This window comes from Pundamilia nyererei, unplaced genomic scaffold, assembly GCF_000239375.1.
Source record: "Pundamilia nyererei isolate P.nyererei 1_Seehausen unplaced genomic scaffold, PunNye1.0 scaffold00102, whole genome shotgun sequence".
Taxonomy (NCBI): Eukaryota; Metazoa; Chordata; class Actinopteri; order Cichliformes; family Cichlidae; genus Pundamilia; species Pundamilia nyererei.
Genome location: NW_005187503.1, coordinates 412,619 through 435,051, shown reverse-complemented (window position 1 = coordinate 435,051; position 22,433 = coordinate 412,619). Strand labels below are relative to the sequence as shown.

General features: G+C 42.0%; 1 protein-coding gene across 4 annotated transcripts in view; it reads right to left on the bottom strand.

Moving 5' to 3' along the window:
- The window catches only part of akap9 (A kinase (PRKA) anchor protein 9), a 66,625-nt gene that overhangs the window by 8,104 nt on the left and 36,088 nt on the right, over positions 1-22,433 (bottom strand). For 2 of the 4 annotated variants that reach the window (XM_005740604.1, XM_005740606.1), the window contains 17 exons: positions 22,054-22,286; positions 16,644-16,806; positions 14,409-14,503; positions 12,664-12,781; positions 12,007-12,045; positions 10,995-11,227; positions 8,824-8,943; positions 4,940-5,116; positions 4,399-4,503; positions 3,804-3,956; positions 3,252-3,338; positions 1,800-2,825; positions 1,237-1,371; positions 1,105-1,149; positions 847-987; positions 369-413; positions 9-272 (listed from right to left, as the gene is read on the bottom strand). In XM_005740604.1, the coding sequence (XP_005740661.1) occupies positions 9-272; positions 369-413; positions 847-987; positions 1,105-1,149; positions 1,237-1,371; positions 1,800-2,825; positions 3,252-3,338; positions 3,804-3,956; positions 4,399-4,503; positions 4,940-5,116; positions 8,824-8,943; positions 10,995-11,227; positions 12,007-12,045; positions 12,664-12,781; positions 14,409-14,503; positions 16,644-16,806; positions 22,054-22,286 (3,179 nt within the window). The remainder of the gene's footprint in view (positions 1-8; positions 273-368; positions 414-846; positions 988-1,104; positions 1,150-1,236; positions 1,372-1,799; positions 2,826-3,251; positions 3,339-3,803; positions 3,957-4,398; positions 4,504-4,939; positions 5,117-8,823; positions 8,944-10,994; positions 11,228-12,006; positions 12,046-12,663; positions 12,782-14,408; positions 14,504-16,643; positions 16,807-22,053; positions 22,287-22,433) is intronic. The other 2 variants (XM_005740607.1, XM_005740605.1) reach the window with 2 other exon arrangements.

The window sequence follows — 22,433 nt, the reverse complement described above, 5'->3', positions numbered from 1 at the left end:
TCACTCACTTGAAGTTCCTCTTGAAGTTTCTCATTATGCTCCATGTAACTGTTGAGTTCTTCTTTGGTGGTATCCATGCTCTTTCTCACCTCCTGAAGCTCCTCCTTGAGTTTAGAAACAGAACCTTCACTCACCTGAAGTTCCTCTTGAAGTTTCTCATTATGCTCCATGTAACTCTTGAGTTCTTCTTTGGTGGAAGCCGCATTGTTTTTGACCTTCTCGAGCTCCTGGGTGAGCTCTGACAACCTGTCTCTGTCTTCGTCTGCTTTTACCTGGAAGATGATTGGACAGGTGTTCAAACACTATAGATTTATGCTGATGCTGATAATACTGGACATTACAACTGAGACAAAACGTTTCCGCCTTACTTGGAAAAGTTCTCCCTTGAGGTGAGCAATGGTCATTTCCCGCTCCTGAATAAAAAATAATTATTTAGCTTAGCTTTGCAGAAAGACTGAAAACAGGGTAGAAACAGCAAATTTAGCTCCGTCTAAAGGTCACACAACCCACCCAAACACCTATAAGTTAAAAATCTATATCCTGTTTGATTAATCAATGTAAAAAATATAGAGAGAGATATCCAAGTGGCTCTCGTTTGTACATTTGCATTGAATCACACACAATAGCACTGATGAGATCAGTGCTATTGTGTGTTTGTGAATATCAAATAGGTTTATGTCCCACAGTATAAACCTGATCTTTATGCATACATAGGAGCAGCACAAGCTAGAAAAGTGTGTACTGTGATAATATGTTTTTATGATATGAAGAAATATCATTCTGCAGTTTGGGCAGTTTTCCCTGAACTCAGCAGCTACAACAAAGCATGATTTCTAAGCTCTGTACCTGCAGCAGCTCTTGCAGTTTCTCCAAGCTCTCCTTGCAGCTGTTCAGCTCTTCTTTGGTGGTCGCTGCCTCACTTTGAGCCTCTGTTAGTTGGCGTTTAAGCTCCGACACCTTCATCTCTTCGCTCTCACCAACTGATGTCTAAAAGAACGAGGTTGAAGTTCTGAATTTTTCTCTAAGCATGGTTGTTTCTTAGTAAATTACTGTTTTATGCTGTGGAAAATGTAAACATGAAAGGATCAAAATTCTTTCTACTACCTTTTGGAGCTGCTCCTGAAGCCTCTCTATCGTTACAGTTTTTTCCTAGAGAGAAAAGCTTTTGTCACACACTAGAAAACACTTTGACATTCAGTATGAATTAACCCAGAGAAGCCGTTTAAAAGCACATACACAGAGGTCATCCTGAAGTCTGCTGCAGCTCTCCTTGTAGCTCTCCATCTGCTCTTTGGTGGCTGAAGTCTCATCTCTGACCTCCTGTAACTGCTGAAGAAGCTGCGACACATTCTGCTGGTCATCAGAGGAGGCCTGTGAAAAAAAGGGCACAAATCATCAGACTTATTAGATCAATTCACAATGTGAGACTTTATCACAGGGACTACATTTGCATTTTTGTTGTTTTAATCAATAATTACAGTGCAGGGAAGTCATATAATGCAGAATCCATTATGCAGTTAGGGCTCACGGTGTATGATTTTCACTCACGGACAAAGAAATTCATAATTTTGTGATTGTTTTGTGCCTCTATTTGAACTTTTGGAATAAAATATCGGTAATATCTAATGACTTTATCACTCTGTATTTAGGAATTATTCCAGATAACTTTAACTGTACAGATAAACACATTTTGGAAGCTGAGAGAGCTGGCTTCAGAAATCCTGCCTGGCATTTTCCATTTATTTATTAATATAACGAAACATTTACATAGATTAGAGCAGATGATATATGGTACTCACCTCCACAGCCAACGATGTCCTCTGGTGTGTCCCTGCCTTCATCTGACTGAGCAGATCTACAAGCACAGTCAGCCTCCTTTCATACTCGAGCACCTCCTCCTCAGAGCTGGAAAGCAGCTGCTTCTGCAGCTCCTGGTCTTTCTGCATCCCGCTTAGTCCGACCTCCAGCTCCCGAAGCTTCTGCGTCAGACGAACCACCTTCCCGGTGGGCACTTGTGTTTGTTGACCCAATCTGCTGACATCCATTTGGGGGATGCCAAAATCACCAAATTCATAGCTTTGTGGTTCAACGTGTGGCTCTGGAGGTTTCTGTGGGTCCTGCTCCTGTCTCGTTTCCACTGACTGCTGCTGGAAGGCCTCCAGAGTGGCCTGGCTCACCAACGCTGCAGCCACTTTTTCCCTTAGATGCTCCTCCAGGTTCAACATCTTCTTCTGGAGATCCTCTGCATGACTTTGAGACTGCTCCAGAAGGAAGCGACAGTGGCTTATCTCTGAGTCTTTTTCACTGACCAAGCCTTCGAGCTCCTCAATTCGAACGCCCAGCTCTTCCACTCTGGATGATGCACTCTCCTCCAGAGCTTGTACTTGAGCCTGTAAGACAACCAGCCCTGCAGTTTTCTCCCTGAGAGCTTCCTCGAGCTCGCCCTCTGAGCTCTCCAGGTTTTCCGTTTCAGCCAAGGCTTCTGCGCTCTCTTTCAAGCGAAGATAGGTCTCCAGCAGCTTGCTGTGCTCTTTTTTCAGTGCCTCGAGCTCTTTTGTGGCCAAGTCCATTCTCTGCTTCATTTTATCATACTCGTCTTTACTCGGCCCGCAAGCATCACCCTCTGACTCTGCCTTGGTGTCCTCCTCTTCCTCTGTAGGCTGCTTTTGCTCGATATTGGCCAGTTCCTGCTGAAGTTTTTCTATGACCTCATTCAGTTGGTCGAGCTCCTCCTCGTTCTTCCTCTTCAGACGCTCTTGTTCACTCCGAAGGCACTCCACCTGAGACTCCAAGTCTTTTATCAGCTCATCCCTCTCATCCATTTCCTAAAGAGTAAAATCCAGACGTTATGACCCCATTAACAAATAAATACATAGATTTGAGGATCCCATGGCTATGCCGCTATTTCATTAAACATCTGAGCCCCTGGTGTGCTTAGAGCTACTTCAAGTTTTCATTGCCATTTTGATTTTCGGGCCTTGATCAGATTGTAGGCACTTAACAGAGACTCGGAGGTTTAAAAAGCCACCTCACACGAGCAAATGACCACCTCACAACAAATGATGGTGGAGTGGAACTACTTACTGGGACAAAACAAGCAAACACACACAAAAAACATAGCAAAATGGAGCCAACTAAAATAAAAGTAGACAGAGGGGGGAGAAGAGACCAAACACACCGATGCACTTCCACGGAGGTATGCGTACTTGAAATAGACTCCGTTTCTATTTCAAGTACGCATTTTGCATTACCTTGTTGTCAGAGGTTGTTTCCATGTGTTGAAGCTTAGTGATCTGTTCATTAAGAAGTGCTATTTCATTGTCCTTCTCCTCCATCACCTTTAAAAGTCAGAGATTATAATGTGATGGCTATTAGGAAAAAAAAGTGTTTTTGGAGGATTGATGAAAATTTACTGACTAAGAAAAGAAGAATAAGTGAGCTCTGCACAGCAAAATAAGAGGTGATGGAAAAGCCTAAAAATGTGCAAAATTATATAAGCAACAGAGAGCAAGTATTTAAAAAGTTTATATAAAAGAAAAAAGTTTAGTGAGCAGAAATATTGGTTTTATTTAGAGATTGTGAATATTGTTCTAATAAAAGCATAAAAAGGATTTTTGGAACTATTAACAGCTGTGAGCTAAACGTTACATATAAGCTTATCTACTGATGCCACACACGTCACACTCGTCAGTGATAAACCTTTTATGATGTCACCAGTAAGCAGTGCTTCGTCTTAAAAGTTTGCATAAGCTCAGATGTAAAAACATTGTTCGATGATGTATGGGGGCTGGGTGCCCGTTTACCTGGAGCATGCTCTCCCTTGTTTCCAGGTACTGCTGCTGGCTGCTTATCTCCTTCCTCTGGATCTCCAGCTGCATGTGAAGCTGCTGCACCTCCTCGCTCTTGTTCTCCAGCTCCTCTCTGAACTGCTCCAGCTGCTCCTCCAGATTGTGGATCTAAGGAGATAAATCATCTTCAGAGGAGAACACCAGGACACAGTGCAGGGTATGGATCTCACTGCTCAGGACTGAAAGACTGGTTCAGCTCATTGTTAGCTACTAAATGTTTATGCACAAGATGCACGTGAATCAACGAAAGAGATTGACAGATACGTAGCGCTAGAGTCCACAGTATGACTGAAAATGGCAAACGTTTCTGTCCAGAATAGTTCTTCTGTCTAGTTTTTCCTTTTTGAACGTCACAACCAAATAACCTTGAACATAAATATATTGTGACATAGTAAAAATGAACACAGCACATTTGTGGGACTATCAGGACTAATAAATGAATTAAGTCTATTTTTAATGCAACTGACTCTAGGAAAGTGTTCCCCATCAAATATCTGATTTTATATACTGAAAACTGATAAAACCTTAAAAAAGGCGATTACTCCACTACCTCCTTCTCTTTCCGCTCCAGAGCTTCTCTCTCCGTCTGTAGCTGAGCTTCCAGTGTGGGCTGTCTTGTCTCTGTGATGGATGCATGCTGCTTCTTTTGTTCAACCTGCGACAGAAAACGACACACATCAAAAAAACTGTTTAGCTCAGCAGTTTTTTTTTTGCAATGTGTGCAGAAGAAAATGAAAGGAAACCTCTTTAATGACTTATTGCATGCTGTCTGTACTGTTATCGTGTGTAAGGCAACCTGCACTGCAATTTGTGAACTGAGCAGCCGCCATCCACGAACACTGGGGGGCAAACTTGACAGCTGCTAGTCGTATCTCAATGTGGGCGACTGAAGTAGACCCACCCACACATTGTTCTCGCTCTCGGAGCGTCCCAGCCCTCCTCCCATTCCTCCTCTAGCTGTCACCTCATCTGCATGCTCTCTCTTCTCTCACACACACTCGCTCTGCCACGCTCCACAGCTATTGTTCTGACTGCTTTTTCCTCTGCTGCTGCCTCTGTTTTGAACCCTTCTTCTCCCTCTCCCTCCTAACCTTCTCCAGAGACTCAGCGCTGGCCAGCAGGGCCTGCTCCAGCTCACGGATGCGGCTCTCCAGCTTGTCAATCTCTTCGTCGCGCTCTCCCACCTCACGACGCAGCTGCTCCGAGCTGAGAAGCAGCTCACTGCACCAATCCGCCTTCTCCTTCAGCTGGGAGGTCAGCCGGTCCACCTGGTAGTGAGAAAAGAGAGAGAGAGGAGGAGGAGAAGGGGGGGGGATCAGTTAGTGAGATTTGCTCTCAGAAGCCACTCGCTACAGCATAGCTGGTGCATGAACAGCTAGCTGGGAGGTCAGCTGATCCACCTGAGAAAGGAGGGGGCCGGGAGCGAGAAGAGGTGCAGGGACAGAGAGAGAGGGTAGATAGAGATTTTACTGAGGGAGGGTGGGGGGAACAAACCAAGAAGATAGCTGGCAGGTAAGAGATCCACCTGTGAGATGGGAGAACATCAGCAGATCAATGAAGAGGGGGAAGAGGCATCAACGGGAGGAACAGTCAGTTAGGATGAACTACGCACTGGGAAACCTACACATCTTCATTAGAAAGAGATAAACCTGAGAAGATTAATGCTCTCCCTTTGTAGCTGAATAAAGACAATAATCAGTCACTTCCATTACAGACTGAGCAACTTTCAAAAGGCATTTTTAAGCCTGTAACGACAAGCGTGTTGTATTTGATGAGTTTTGGAAACCTCTACAGAATCTGTGTGATTTAATCTATCTATATAATTTTAACCCTAACCTCTGTATACATTTCTGTTTAAGATAAACTAAACTGGAGTTTTCTGGCAATCATTTCATAGGTCAGGCCTTGCAGAATTAAGCACTGCATGGCACAAAAACAGATCCTAACCAAATCCAAGCGAAACTCAACAGATCAAGCACATCTTCTCATAGACTTCCCTTCATTAAATATTTATATGACTAGACCCTAGAATAGGCACATCACAAGGGCCAAGAATGAGCCTCACTGTCTCTTGTGGCTCATGAGTAGAAGAGGGAAAAACAAATCTGATTTCTGGGCAAATTTCTTGCTTTATATTCTTGGAACAACTTGGCAAGAGAGCATTTTTTCCCTAAAATTATTCAACAAGTAATTAAAGGTACTTTGTGAAGCTTGAAGATGATATTTAATAGCTCACCAGGTTGAGCAGGCCACCCATTATGGCGTAGGGCTACAGTAGAAGCCCAGGTTTGAGTTTTCTGTGCCTTTTCTCTGCTCTGATTTTAGATTAAATGATTGTCAATAAAGGCTACAACAGCAAAAAATTTATTTTTAAAAGAAAACTTTCAAGAGGCAAATTTACTAAAGGGACATAGCCACAGCTATATCTCTGACTGTTTGCACTGAAAGCTACGTACATCTTTTTTATACAGTGTGCATGTGGGATATCAGATTGAGAGACAAGACAGTGGAACAGTGAAAGGTTTCTCACACATACAGTAGAGGAAGCTCAAACTGGAAGAAAAGGAGGGGGGGGATAAGACAGGCGATGAACTGCTACAGGGTTGGGCGAGGTTACTAAAATGCACTAACTGCTCTCTGGGATAACTTTGTTTTACATTTAGCTAAAAGCAATACCTTAACGGTTACTCCATCCACCTGCAATAGCCACGGGACAGAGGAGGCAGAAGCGTAAAGGGCCACAGGGTGGAGAGTTCAAGGGCAAAAGGAAGGCAGAGGAAGAGAAGCACTTAGTGATAAAAATGCTACAGCTGTCTATGAAGATAATGTAAGCAGGCCATGTTTGGGGTGAGGAGCAACCGAAACCTGAGCTACAGCTCTGATGTAAAGTTTACACACACTCCTCATGAATGAGTGATTGCACACGAGGCATCTTTAAGAGTTAAAAATAAAATAATAATTTTATACAAAAGTTTAAATTTAAAAAGAACAGAGAGAGACCAGCTGTTACATCCATAAGTGTATGTAAACTTTCAAATTCAAACTGCATATGCTGGGTAATGAGAAAGCAGCAGTCATTAATTAGGAAAACCGGTTACTCTGGTCATAGCTGGTTATTCAGGTCAAAACATATGAAGTATGAGAAGCTTGCATGAGACACAAAAGAAGAAACCGACAGATCTGTCCCTAAATCCCGTCCTGACAACAGTGTTGATCCAAGTGACATTTCTCCTTGCCAGCAGTGAGCTGGAGGTCAGATGATGGCTGGATATTAAAAATGGTAAATGGCCTGTATTTATATAGCACTTTACTAGTCCCTAAGGACCCCAAAGCGCTTTACATATCCAGTCATCCACACATTCACACACACATTCACACACTGGTGATGGCAAGCTACATTGTAGCCACAGCCGCCCTGGGGCGCACTGACAGAGGCGAGGCTGCCAGACACTGGCGCCACCGGGCCCTCTGACCACCACCAGTAGGCAACGGGTGAAGTGTCTTGCCCAAGGACACAACAACCGAGACTGTCCAAGCCGGGGCTCGAACCGGCAACCTTCCGATTACAAGGCGAACTCCCAACTCTTGAGCCACGATTGCCCCTAAAAAGTGTAAATCAGCGGTCCCCAACCCCGGGCCTCGGACTGGTACCGGTCCGTGAGTCGTTTGGTACCGGGCCGCGGGAGTTGAGGCTCAGGTGTGAAATGTATAGTTTTCAGGGTTTTTATCGGTTTTCAGCGTTATTTTGTTATCGTTTTTATCGTTAACTCGGTTTCCTGGGTCTTTTCACGTGTGTTATGAATAAATCTTATTTTTTTCGGTACTGGTACTAGTTTTATTTTGTTGTATTTATCCGCGACACCTTAAAGGCCGGTCCGTGAAAATATCGTCGGGTATAAACCGGTCCGTGGCGCAAAAAAGGTTGGGGACCGCTGCTGTAAATGCAACACCAACTTACTGCATATCCTTTAAAGGTTATATAGCACATATGTCAGCAAACAGTTGCTCACTGTTCTCAGGTTTGTTGCCAACTCTGCCTGATGTTTGGTGCTGGGCGAGCGGCGTCACAGCAGAGCGTTTTCCCTGGATATGGGCAACTTTTGAGTCTTAAAGTACGACTGATGGGAGCACTACCATGATACAATAAAGCTAAAAAAATAAAATAACCAGCAGAACCGAGGTGAGGGTTTATGACTGACCTTAACGCAACAGGTAGCTGTAAGGGTCACTGTTACTATAAGAAAGTAGATTAGCATAGACATTTGAATTTAGCCTTTAAGTTGCTGGAGCTAAGCAAATCACTCAGGTTCAGTGTCACACGATGTAAAGCCTCAGTCATGCAACCTAGAAATCGGTCAGTGATGGCCCCTGGCAACCATAGGTTGCTAGGGAAAAATGCAAAACTGGACCTTTTGACGTGTTGGTTTTTACTTCTACTTAGCAGACGGACGATCAGCTGCACTTTTGAAGTTTCAGTATTTCTCCATGAGCAGTTAGCAAGTGTTGGCAGACACTTCAGCGCCTTCCATGCAGAATACAGACAAGCGCAGAACCCTGCTAGTGACAGCATCCTCTTTCAGACTCATTTTACCCCAGCAACCACTTGCTAACCAGTCTGGGAATAAACTAGTTGTAGGTTGCCAACTGGTCTGCAGGCCTGTCTGAGAGAGGCCTAACTGACTCTACAGGTTAATGTTTAGCGTTTAAGCCAAAACCTCCAACAGCTTCAGTTTTACATCGTCATGACTGACTGACGGAAATGAAACCTACCGATTACGCATCTTACAAAACACAAAGTACTGCTGTAATTCATTTGTCTTTAGCGTCAGTTTCGAAGCCAGGCAGGTAATTCTATCAGCTCCATTGTTCTGCTCTTGGACTCCGTGCAACAACAGTGTTATGCTAAGAAAAAAAAAAACACAGGTCTCTTTTGCAGCCTGGTCCTCTGGCAGAAAGCGCAGCTTTCTCCTGTTACCTCTTGGTTTCTTTGCTCAGAGCTGGCCTGAAGCTTCTGTGGGTTCTTCAGTTGTTGCTCCAGTTTCTGGATCTCCTGCTGGAAGAAATCCCTCTCATGTTCTCGGTCTACAGCTTGCTCCTAAATGCCAAAATACAGATGAAAGAAAGATCAACAAATAATGAAGACGGAGACCAATACTGATCAACACCACATTACACTGATACTTGTGAGTACAAGTATTTAATGTGTTATTTGCTTCCTCTATTGTTTCCACTTGTTAAAAATGTTTTAAAGATTTTATTGTCTCGTCAGTCCTGCATTACACAAGTGTGAGCTGAAGGAAGGTGCCAGCTGGTGGCCTAGTTTGATGAGTTTAACTCTGAATCACATACTGCTTGTTGTTAATAATCTTCTATCAGGAGTTTATCACATTTAAGTCCAACACGTTCTCGCTGTAGTTGGCAGCGCACAATTGCCACGGATTTTGCTAAATTTGTGTGCAAGGTAAGCACTGAAACACAGCACTGATGTGTCTTTGTTCACTTTCAGAAAGAATGTTTCATATTAATGTCTGAGTTTAGATATATGGCACCAACATCATGATTGTGTAGAAACAACATTGCAAATGACCAGTGACACTGTTGTGATGTCACAGCTTTGCAACGTACGGGGACGAGAGAAAAGATGCTTTTGTTTATATAAAACTCTCTTCTGGAACAAATAGTAAGCATTTCTTTATTAATTTATACAGTATAGCAGCAATACTGTTGCTAGTTAAATTTAGGTTACTCGTGTTGGTTTGTTAGTGATAGTTTTTGAAAGTGTTAGCAAACTTCTTGGCTAATGCTAAATGAAGGCTATGTCCGTGAAGGTTCTCAGTCATCCAGGTCATCGTTCTTTCCAAGCTCCTTAGACACTGTCATTGGTCATTTGCAATGTTGATCCTGGACCAGCATTATTTTGACGATGTAGGAACAACAGCAACATGGAAAAACTTAATTCCAGTAAAAGATTTAAATGAGAATAAAATCACCAGAACATTTTTACAGAAAATAAAGAAGAAGAAAAAAAAAAACGCTACTGGTTGCCAAAAAACAGAAAATGATTTTTTTTTTGCAAACACGTGATTATTAAATACCCAACGTCAGCAGCACAGAATAGAAAGAATTTGCATTCGGTCCACATTTCAATCCCAGCCAAGTGGCCCAATTGTTGTGATGGGAACACAACTCATTATCATCAGAGATGATAAGCGCTCAGCCAAAAATATCATGAGAACATTAAGGCTGGATTTTAAACCATCTAGTGTGGCGTGCAGCTGAAAAGTCATGCATTACTTTCACCAGGAAGCTTTAATCTTTACAGCTGCTTCCTGTGTTTCACCTGGAATTAAAAATGAGTCTCTATTCAGAAACATTTAAATGATTTGACGAACAGGTGTCTAAAATATGGGTTACTTTTGTAAAAATGTAAATTTTGACTATGAATGTGTTGCTAAATGTCAGCTGTCACCTATAGACAAGTGACAATTTATAGGAAAAATCCTGAATTCTTAAACTCCTATGCTGATGGGGAATCTGGGGGCATTTGATCCCCTGATGGGGATTTTATAGAGCTCTTTTGTCTGTTATGCCCCCAAAAGTAGTAAAATAACGCCATGGTAAATTTAAAATATTCAAAATGATTAATTTGTGTGAGTAAAAGTCCAGAAACAACATATATTTAGTTAAATGTTACATAACCAGAACATCTGTGATGTACTGCAGTAGATTACCTGGTTATGATACATCACAGGTTATTGTAATGTGTAGTCTGGTTGTCATTGTTTGGGTGCACTGCAAACTAATGAGTTAAAATCCACTGAGAAGTCATGGCGCTCACAAACTGTCATAACCAGGACAATTTCATCCTGTTACACTAAAATCTGACCAGGAGGAGTGTTGATTCTTGTGAAAATGGAAAAGGTCCTGTAAAACTGCAAATAATACCTTGACACCACTTGGTTGTAGGCAACGTGTGTACGTTTTACTAAATCCTGACCCCTACTCTAGAAAGAGAAGTGGTTCACACAGGCTCATAGGTTCACTTCTAAGAAGCTGGAAATTGTTTTGCTTTGTTTTGTTTTAGAAACAATGACATACACGATTAAACGATACACGAGGTTAGAGGTTTTTCTCATCGTCACTTACATCCAGAAACTTCCTGTTCTTCTCCAGCTGTTTCTCCAGGGCCTGGATCTGCTGTCGGAGGTCCCCGCTCTCTGTCGTCCGAGTGCTCTCCAGCTCCATCACCCTGTTGACCTGCTCCTCCAGCTCCACCTCCAGCAGCTTCACCTGTTTCAGGAGGTCAGAGTTCTCCTTCTCTGCCTGCCTCTGCACCTCCACCTTCTCTTTCATCAGCTTCTCCGTCTCCTCCAGCAGGTCTGCAACGAAGGAAGGACGGACAGTTAGGATCTAATGATCGCTGGTTCAGGTTTGATTTTGGTGATGGAAGGAAGTTGAGATGAAGAGTCTGAAGTCTGAGAGCCTTGGGAGTGAATTAAATGCTGCTTGCTTTGTACCAAAATAATCTACTAACAATCTAATGAACAACCCAGTCTTAATTTTCTACACTGTGGTCACCTTTACAACTGAATTAAAGGCTAGAATCAGACTCTTCCAACATTTCAATCCACTTCCAAACATGTCACCAAACATGATCCCCCATCTTTGCCCTTCTGCTGCCACCAGTGAACAACCCACACCGGTTCACCCAGTACCAAAACCCAGAAGATTAGTGCAAAAGTAACAGGGTGAAAAAGTATGAATGACAGGTCTAACACATGGACAGTCCAGACATTGCAATATCCATGCCCAATAAGCATTTACAGGCAGGGGGAAAGTACTCCATGTAGAGTTATAAAGATGAATGGCGATTAGGAAACAATGCCTACATAAAAATGTCGTCCATTTCATCATGCTAACATGAGTGCCAACATTGACATTTAAAAATGACAAACCAGGACAAAAATCAATCAAAGTGAACAGCCGAAGCACGGGTTAGTGATTGGACTGAGTGAGTTTATGAGCCCATAGCAAGCAAGCTCCAAGCTGTGCTGGTGAGTTGCTGGATTGGGAGGTTAGAGATGTAAAACAGCGTGACTCAGCTAGACAAATAAGAGAACATATAGACACGACTGAGCCATGCTCAAAGTGGACACACCTGCTTCAGGTGCTGCAACCATTGCAGCTTCAACTAGGCCTACAGGAGAATGAGAAAGCACAGGAGTTTAACATGCTCTTGTTTTTGTAATGAACAGGAAAACTCTTGAGATAAAGAATGGAAATAGGTGGAGACAGGATGGCAGTGCTCGTCTGCCTGTGCCACAGTAGTAGGTTAGGGCTGTGGAAAGTGCGCTGTGAAAGGAAAGGTTCCTCAAAGAGCCCCTGTTTAATTTCTAAAATACAGAATACTTACGTTTTTTGTTTTTATGAAAGAATACACTCACGGCACACCTTTTTTTGACAATACAGTGCAAAAAATTAGCTAATACGGTTATCAACATTTCTTCAGCAAATACCTGAAAATGTGTGATGTGAAACAGTAGCAAGAGTTTAAGAAATCCTCAGGAGCTTTAATCAAACATTCAACAAATAAACATTTTATTGACTTGTTGATCTTTGATCTCTGTTCCTGTCACTGTTTTCACTATCTAATTACAGCTCATTAAAAATTGATTTAATATAACCAAGTAACCTTTTGACCTCCAGACCAACTGGTGTTTAAAGTTCAGACCATGTTAACTTATTTCCAGCTGCTTTGGGTCATTTTAAAAACACACGTCCTTTATCATCATTAAGGGAACGCCGGGATACGTACGAAGCTCACGGGGCCCGGCGTCCTCCTTCATTGCGTCTTGTTGCCGTGACAGCAGCTCGCGCTCTTCCTGCATCTGAAACTTCTCCTGCTCCAACTCATGAAGTCGAGTACTAGTGACCTACAAGAAAACACAAAAAATGTGGGGCTGTTTTTTACGTTTGATATTCTACATTTGCCTCATTCATCATAACTTTTGGAGTTCAAAGGACAACGATTCATTTCAAGGATGTAAATTTACAATTTTATTTTTAAAATAACCATTATTGTATTTGTCTAAAAATACTGGGTGATGCAGATGCTGTAATCTGTCTTTGTATCAGTCTTTGTTTTTTAATTAAATTGGAGCTCATATTAGTCACTATAGCAGTAACAAGTAATCTTCCTGGGCCAACACAAACAAAATCAGAAGCAGCATAAACACAGGGGTGATAAAAAGTTCTTTCACACATCAGCAGTAAAGGGATAAAATAAATAACAGACTTGGCAAACAAGGTACACACATTGAAATCAAAATTGACCATTATTACTAGTGTACAGTGAGTGAAGTATTATTCAAGTCTGCACCACAACTATCATCAGTCTTCACAGACATGCTGAGTAACCCCAAGATGATCCGTTTCAGCTGCACTCATGTTTCCATCAACACAGGTTTGCACTACGAGAGCGGGATTAATGTGTCGAGCTTAAAGTCTGAGTTTTCACTTACACAAAAGGAAATGACACAGTTGTATATCTTTTTTAGCTAGTTACATCACGATTATGAGTTTCAGTTTAAAATCAAGTGCCTCATTTTCACTAACATCACCAAGCTCAGCTTCAAAGTTACAGCAGAACAAACTGCAAGTGGCACTGTTACCATGATTTGCTAATAAGTCACTGTTACACTGCAAGAATTGCAGCTGCTAAAAACACAAAGAATACCTAACAATCAATAATTAATCTCACTTTAATCTGCTGACAAACTAAAGACATTTTCACATCTCTTTCATTAGACTACAGGACAGCAGCCTTTAATACTTAAATGTGAAAAGTTTAAAGCTTCAGAGCTTGAATTGAAATGTTTATTTCACCGCTCTGTGCACTAAATCCCAAGATTAACGATTTTCTGCAGCATTCATTTCATGTTTTATTTGCAACAGTGTTGCATTTTACAGATTTTTTTTATCATCATTTTAATCAGATAATGTCTGTGACTCGACTAGGTGGCACTCATAGGATCAATTTGTGCAGAAGAATCATGTGACACGCAAAACGCCTCTTTTTATGAGAGTATAGACAAAGCATGATGCAGAAATCCCCGCTTAACAGAGAAAGTTGATAACCACCGTCGTGACTGAGTTTTAGGTTTTGTAAAACCAGCTAATTCCAGGAAAGCCTGACTTTGTTGGGAGTGTGGTGGACGCAGCATGAACTACAATACATGTCACTCATTAATGCATTTCATTTTGTGGCTCCATGGCACTAACAAACACAAACAAGCTAACTTAACACACAAAGAGGATCAGTTTTTACAGTTAGTTTATCATCGCTCTCAAGTTTCAGGGGCTGAAACCTGAACATAAAACATGAATATGCCACTAGTGCAGACCAGTACTATTATATGACTTGGCCACAATTGAACTGAATTCAAACTTCTGCGTCACGTGTCACTGTGCTTACATCTGAGCCACTAATGTGCCAGAGGCAGAATTACACAATCATGGTGTCAAGTACTTAGTAATTGGATTAATATTTTTCCTCCTTACCTGCAGCTCTTGCTCGAGACTCAGTTGGAGCTCTTCCTTGTGACGCAACTGCTCCTCCAGCGCTGCCCGTTCACCCGTGTATCCATCAATCAGACCTGACAGTGGACAATGTGAGCAAAAACTGTTATAAAGGTTGCAGAAAGAGCTATTTATGCATATTCACAGCTTTTTGCTCTCTGATGAATTGACGGATCTACTCTAAATGAGTTTCTTTGGGTTTTAATACTGGCACCAATTCAGATGAATGAGCACTAAGAAGAAGGATGCAATAAAATTACAGGTTACCAACAACACACGCACGCACACGCATGCACACTAACACACAAAACACATTGTATGTGCATATGTGCACGCTGAGGCACAAAAACACGAGTGAGAATGTCTGACCCATTTTGCTCGACATGAATATGTGAGCTGTAAAACACAATGAAATGCTCCAAATGATCTACAGGTCACCAAGCATTATGCACCAGGAAATCAATTCAACTTCATAGACGCAAAAAAGGAGGCATTCACACACTCAAAACTGATAAGGAAATGTTTATTTTGTCCTGCTAGAGCTTCCGCGAGTCTATTTTCTTACTTTATGACAGCACTGAGAGACAGTAGGCGAGTGTCACCTGTGCTGTCAGGTGATTTTATCTCAGACATATCAAATTGAACTTAAGGTGTGTGTAAAGTTTGCCTAAGGAGGGATCTCTCCATGATCAGCAATCAAACTCACATGATTACTTGCTTTAAAATAACAAAAAACATCATTAACCAGATAAACGTAAGCGTCTTGGGAACCTGCAACCACATTTAAGGTGGCAAAGAATTACTGCACCACATCATCGTGATCTTACAGCTAATCTGACAAAGCATTTTTCCCCTGATTCAAACATAACAAAAGCAGGACCTGTTTGTGTTTTCATTGACATCTAATATGTTCCATCAAGTCAAGTACCTTTTGTCAATGCTGAACCTGTCTTTTGGGTTGATTCAAAACCAGTTTGAAAAGGCCACGCCCTGAGGTTTTAGCTTCATGGTTTATCCACACAATGGGGATTAGATTTTTCTTCTCTTTCACTTAACTGGTATGTGAACAAGAAGATGTCCAAAAAACACACGCTTAGCAAATTTCAAACACTCCCTTACAGAAGAAGCACCTGACACGACCAGAAAGGAACAGCTGCTCTTGTTTACATGATTGACTGAAAATTACCTCCCAGCTGTTTTGATGAATGAGACTTTTATGTGTGTATAAAGTGAGGATTAGTTGATTTTCTTTGAAGTTACTGCTGCTAAAAAAAAAAGTTCTAAATGAGTTTTTCCACATCTAAATCAGGGGTCAAAGGACAGAAGGTGTCATGTGATGTACAATTGCAAATTTATCATTACTGTTGCAGCCCTACCTATAAAAGTATGAAGTTATTTTATGACATCAAATATTTGCATCTCATCTAGGATTACTGAAAACAAACACTGCAACAGGATCTTCAAAAAAAAAAGAAAAAAGAAAAAAAAAGTGAGATTAAAAATGCGATAAACTCACCGCTGCTCACAGCGTCCACACAGCTAATCAGAAGGGAATAATTGTTGTACTCTACTGCTACCAAACACGGCTTTAAACGACAGTGTAGTGGATGTAGTGGGTCCCGTGAGTTTCTGGTGTGAGCATGCATATGGGTGCAACAGCTGACCCTCATAGGGCAGCTGTCTCTGACATGGACAGCCAGGCCCATCGCAGCATTCAAACTACTCTACTGGACTTTAATAGCTTAAATATTTAAATTTGTTCTCTCGTGATTACTCTCACCACCATTCACAGTCCTTCATAATGTTGTTGTCACACAGATGCAATCAAATGTTCAAACACAAACCCAAAGACAGGCTCAGAAACAATAATTACCATTTGCTGAGTTCTCACCACAGATGGCCTCTCAAACAGCTGATCCCATCACTCCCCGTGACAGCCTCCAACCCCATGCACACATGCGTTTCCACTTAATGCAGCTCTCCCCATTTTCTCTAATCATTCGTCAGACTCACTTTATCACATCATCGATCAGAGTCTAAGAGGCTACTGTAAAGGAAGTGTCCCTTACAAGGCCCACAAAGAACGAACGCTTCCCTGGCTCACATTAAAATTGATCAGCACTTAAATTAAAATGAAGCTATAGCTCAGTTCCTTCAGTCACTTTGTAAGAATCAACATAAACTAGAAGATTTTCCTACATAAAAGTAAAACCTCACCCTCCGCTCGGTGAAGTTCCAGAGCCAGCTGCTCCCGTGCCCGAGCCTCCTCCATCACCCTCTCCTGCAGCTCCTCCTGCTTCTGGAGGAGCTCGTTCATCTCCTTGTTGTGGCGGAAGGACTCCCGCATCAGCTCAGTCTGGGTCATCCGGGCATGTTCGACCTGAAAGGAGAAGTGGAAAGAGATGATCTTTAACAAGAATGAAGGCGTCTTTACAGTAACGAATCATTACTGTGAAAATGCACTATTTCATTAAAGCCCACGAATTTTACATACAACTTTAAATTTTCTACATCAGTGAATAGAAGATGATGGCCAGGACATCTCTCATTGAAATGAAAAAGTTAAATTCTGGTTTGGACAGCTTGATGATTATTTTTATTGTGATATTATAATTGTACCCCACATATAAAAGCACTTTAAGCCTCTTACTGCTGATGTGTGCGTCATTTTGCACAGATGTCAAATTGTAATAAACCACCTATATGCACATATTGATTAGAACTGACGTGCAGATAATGGACACACTGGACATATCATGTTGAACATGCAGGAGGAAAATATGAAGATCACAGAGAAGATCCATGCATGGAGTGAAGGAGGACATGCAGAGGGTTGGTGTGACAGAGGAGGATGCTAAGGATAGGATGAGACGGAGGCAGGTGATCCTCTAAAGCAGGGGTGTGAAACATAAGGCTCGGGGGGCCAGAATCAGCCCAGCAAACTTCAATCCGCCCCCAATGGACAACTTTGGAGAAGGTAAAAGGCGGCATAAATTTTGGACTTTTAACTATATTTTCATAAGTTTTACAGCTTTATGTTTACAGATAAAAAAAATTCCCACATGGGCATTCATTAGACACCAAAATAATTAGGCAATAATTCATCTTCTTTTTTTCTTTTTTTAATAATGGGAGGATGGGCTACACTGTATCCATTATACTCTATTCTATTTAAGATGTTTTTCATTTCATTACAACATCATTTCTTTACCATTATACTTCTTTTTCTTATATTAAGGTATCTTGAGGATTAAATGTGTAGTGAAATTTCTTTACACTGACAGAAAGGGGATCCCAAAAGGTTGATTTTGTTCATCTGGACGTAGCATTTTCAATGGGAGAAACGTTTCGTCACTCATCCAAGTGACTTCTTGAGTCTCAGCTGCCTGCAGGTTTCCCCAACCTTTCTGAGACAGAATGGGGAGTTTCACCTATGTGGCCCAATTACAAGGGGCTGTAAATTGCTCACAAAGTAAAATGAATTTGACATCCCTGCCCTAATGGGAGCAGCTGAAAGAAGAAGAAGATCCAGATATCGATTTGAAGTGTATCCATCAGTCTATTTAAGAATAAGATTGTCAACTTGTCCAACTTAATTTCACCACAGGGGTCCTGAAAGCTGTCCCAGCTGTTACTGACCTCAGAAACACCTGAAGCCAATTTAGAACAACCACACAACAGTGCTAACCACCATACCACTACACTGCCCATCTTTCAAAGGATTTACAGCAGAAACAAAAACTGGCAAATCAAATTAAGTATGTTCAAAATAAAAAAAAGTGTTGTGTAAGTATAACAACCATTACAAATGCTTTGACAACAGCGTTCAGCAGTGTCTGTGTGCAATGTTGTTATGATAAACTTCAACATGTGTGCTGGCATTGCGTAAAGGGCCTGCTAAAGCGAGTAATAAACTGTGGTTGTGTGCAGGATGTGATACAATAATTATATCATCCTTGTGCAAAGACCTGCTGGTCATGTGACAGAAGGCATATTTTTCTTGTGGACAGCTATGAAATCATTAAAACGCAATAAACCAGGAGCACACTACCTCATTCCACACTACATTTTCCATAGATTTCCATATCTCCCTGAGCAAAGGTCTGATTGTAAAATTATGGGAAGTGGTAACATGATCCTACCACAGAGAAGTTATAATCGTTTACCAAGTGTGCCTACGTGGAACGGTTCAACTCACACCTGAATATGTAGATCTGAACTACTGAGCTGTAAAGAGCAGCACAAACAACTTCCACAAGTATAATTTACACACAGTCCATCTGTGGGTTACCAGGTGTAAACTTACTGTATAAGGGGGAGTGGGCAGGGAGATTTTGGAGACGACTTTAAGAAGGTGGCCGCTAGTCCTGTGATTGACATGTGAAATCTGTGTCTGCACCACCACAGCGTTTTTCTCGTTCAGCGTGCTGCAAAATGGGAACGGTCGAGGAAGGGGTATGCGAGATTCCACCTCGTACACATCCTTGTCCTCCCCTTCGAGCCACGTGCTGCTCTGCATACTCGAGTTCCAGTAAGAGCGATATGAATCCATGGTAGACGACGTACGGATGATGGGAGAACCTCACTTTGAATCTTATCTGAAGTCATCAAAAAGGATTTCCAGGTGCTGTTATCCGTCAGGCTGAGCTAGGCAAACTGAGAATGACAATGAAGTCCAGCGGGGGATGAAGGCGTGAATAGTGTTGTGGATAGCTCCAAGCAACAGTTTCTATGTGTTTGGTACGCTCAGCAGAAGAGTAAACAATCTTTGGAGGTGACATTCACGTCAGCTCAATCACATGCTTTCTGGTTGAGGTAGAAAGAAATCCAGGTAAATGCTGAGAGAGAAAATCATCCGGTGAGGGTGAGGATTTTATGATCCTACTAGAAAGTGTCATCCTCGGCAGCAGGTGGAAGTCATTTCTGGGTCCAGCAGGTTAAAGAGCATTCCTGACCGTGACTGCAGGAGGTATGTAAACACAAAGACAAGCATTTCTTTGCTCTATGCCTTCTTTAAAGCTCCCCAGCCTTCTCTCTGCTCTTCTTTTTCTTCGAAGTGAAACCATATCATACCGCTCAGTGAAGCTCACACCCCCACATCTGCTCCCGCCTGCTCTCCTCTCCCTCCGCTCGCTTTCTCTCTCTGGAGATTCATTAACAATACTATGCCGCTGTAGCAACCCAAACCTGCCGGGAAGCCTCCCACTGGCCCCCTTTTTAATTGTTTAGTCCGAGCAGCAGTCGGCCAAGGGTGAAATGACAGCGCTCAGATCTGTAGTCACTCACTCTTTCCTTCTTACTTCCTTCTAGGGTTGCTGTCATTCCCGCTCCACGCATGCTCCCGTGCTCTTACCATAATATCCCTCACTACTCTCCTGTCAGGCGAGGTTTAATTACTACCAGCGAGAGATACTCTCACACTGCTAAACTTCCTTTACCCATCTCTACGCTTCTGCTACAGGGGGGAAAAAAAGAAAAAAAGATTCAAATCCAAACCATCCAAAAGCATTTTCAACAGACGAGGGCACTTTTTCCACTTCCTACATTCATTACAGAGAGCAGGATACTGCTGGGAAAAAAAAAGTGGGAGGGAAGCAGGTGTGGCTTCAATCCTTAGAGCCAGAGGGCTAGGTAGACTTGCAAATAGATCTCATACACACACACTCCCTATACACAGAAATAACCACAGACAAAACACACTCCCTCCAGAAAGCTGTCAAACCAGATTCCTTTTCCTGTGCACAGCAGAAAAAAAAAAAAGCAATTAAGGCTTTTTGACACGCTGCCTCTTGGTCAAACCTAAAGTAAAGTCTCCATTTGTAGAGTCAACTTTTGAATTTGCTGCACACGAGCAATTTCCACATCTCGCCCACGTATAATGGGAGTGGGCAATAACCACGCAAACGCCTTCCCCAGGCAAATAATTTACAGCGGTTGTTCAACAGACAGTTAACATTCCTGATCGGGCTTGTTACATCAATCCAAGACATGATCACTTAGCACCAGCCAGAGACAAGACAAATGAACACAGGATCAATAGCAGCAGGAAAATCACTGAGACGCCATTAGAGGCTTTGTTGATTACAAGTTTATGGGAGCGATTAATTGCATGTACTTGGAGAAGTACACACAAATTAAAAAGCAGCTTGTAGAAACTTCAGTATTTCTTTACCGGAGAACAAATAAGGATCATTTTCACCTTGTAGCAGTTTCTTAACTACCTTTATAAAATTATTTGGTCTATATGATGCCAGAGAATGATTAAAAGTAACTATTTAAAATGACTACAGCACATGTTTCTCTGTTAGAAGAGTTCTGGTATTGCTGCTTAAAATTATTTGGTAACCCAAATTATTACTCTTAACAAAATTTGGAGAATATACCCTTTGAAAAAACAAACAAACACGCCAAAACCCCTAACAACCAGTGATTCCATAAATAACAGTGTGGTGTAAATGGATGCTAAAACAACAGCCTGAAATTTCTTTAAAGCTATTTTTAGATTGCCACGATAAAGCTCACTCGAGCATGAATAACACATGAATTTCAGCCGCTGGGGTGATACGCTGTGCATTCAGTTACTGTAACACGCTCACTGGCCTAGTTAGACTGGCCTCGTCTCTGCGCGTTGTCACAGGACATGCTCTACGTGGATGGCCTAAGGGGAGGGGGATGGAGTTGTTCTGGTGGAACTGGACTACGATAGGCTGGGAGGCCGGACAAAAGCTCTGTGTAAATACTCCTCGTATCTACAGGCAACCGCTGGGAATGAGGCTGCTCTTTTGTGTGCGCGAGTTTCTAGACAGGACAACTTTGTTGCCAGTCACATTCTGCCACCTCATCCCTATTATGTCTCCATGAACAGGAGTAGAACGAGAGAAGGGGAGTGGGGTGACGGAGTTGAGTGTGTGCATTTAAATACTTTGACAAAGCCTACATGTGTCACTGGAGCTTTCTGTTTATTGGTAACTTTTAGGGACATAAACACAGGGTGATTCATGAGGGATTGTTCTGAAACCTGAACCCACAGAGAACCAGTTTCACTGGACAGAGGACAATAAGCTGGGGCAAGGTGTCAAAATGAGTCAGAGCAAGAAAAATGTCAAATATTAAAGCTTGTGGTCTCCTGCTAAACTTTAATTTATTATCACTTAATGAAGGCTTAATTAGGAGAATGATACCTCTGGTTCCCTGGAAATGGTTTTTATGAGTTGGTTTGCTAATTAATGAAATGTACTGAGTTAATCGGTTAGTTAAAGAGGTACTTTTGGGGGATTTTTGATCTTTGGAGCAAGCCACATAAGCTGTTTCCCCTTGTTTCTAGCCTGTATGGTAAGCTAACTTCCTGCCAGCTCTTCCCTCATATTTAGGGAGCAGTACTCGTCTTCTTTTGCAAGTCTCAGGATGCAGAGAGTACCAGTAAATATCAAAAAGATCAAGTATTGTTTGGGCTTTTTTATTATTATTATGCATGCTTAATTAATTTTTTTTATTATAATTTGGTTAAAAATAACTAAATCTGCCCATTAAGATAAGACTCACATGTGAGCTACCCAATAAAAAAGTTAATAAATGAATGGAAGGGGACAACTCAAATCATTAACAACCAACAATGCTTGGGGTATACCTGGTTAGTGGTGTCAGTGATGGCCATCAACATTTTCTCCAGAGCTGTCTGCAGTCGGCTGCTGATTCCCATTAAATATTCCTCGTTCTCGAGCTGAGGCCCTGCCCCGAGCAGCAGACTGTCCATCATCTGCTGGGACACTTCCAGACCCTCAGGAGTCTCCATCTCTCTGGACCACATGCTCACATTGTCTGCAGCAGTCTCACCGCCCTGTAAACGTCCTGAAGTATAACCTGGAATTTAACCACCAGAGCAACAGAAGGCAGAAATGCATCATGTTTGTTTCAACGTGTGCATATTTTAAGTTAAATCTAATAGTCTGTATCTAAAAGTTCAGTTAGGGCCTGAGTGGTGCCTAATTTGAGATTAACCAAAGTACT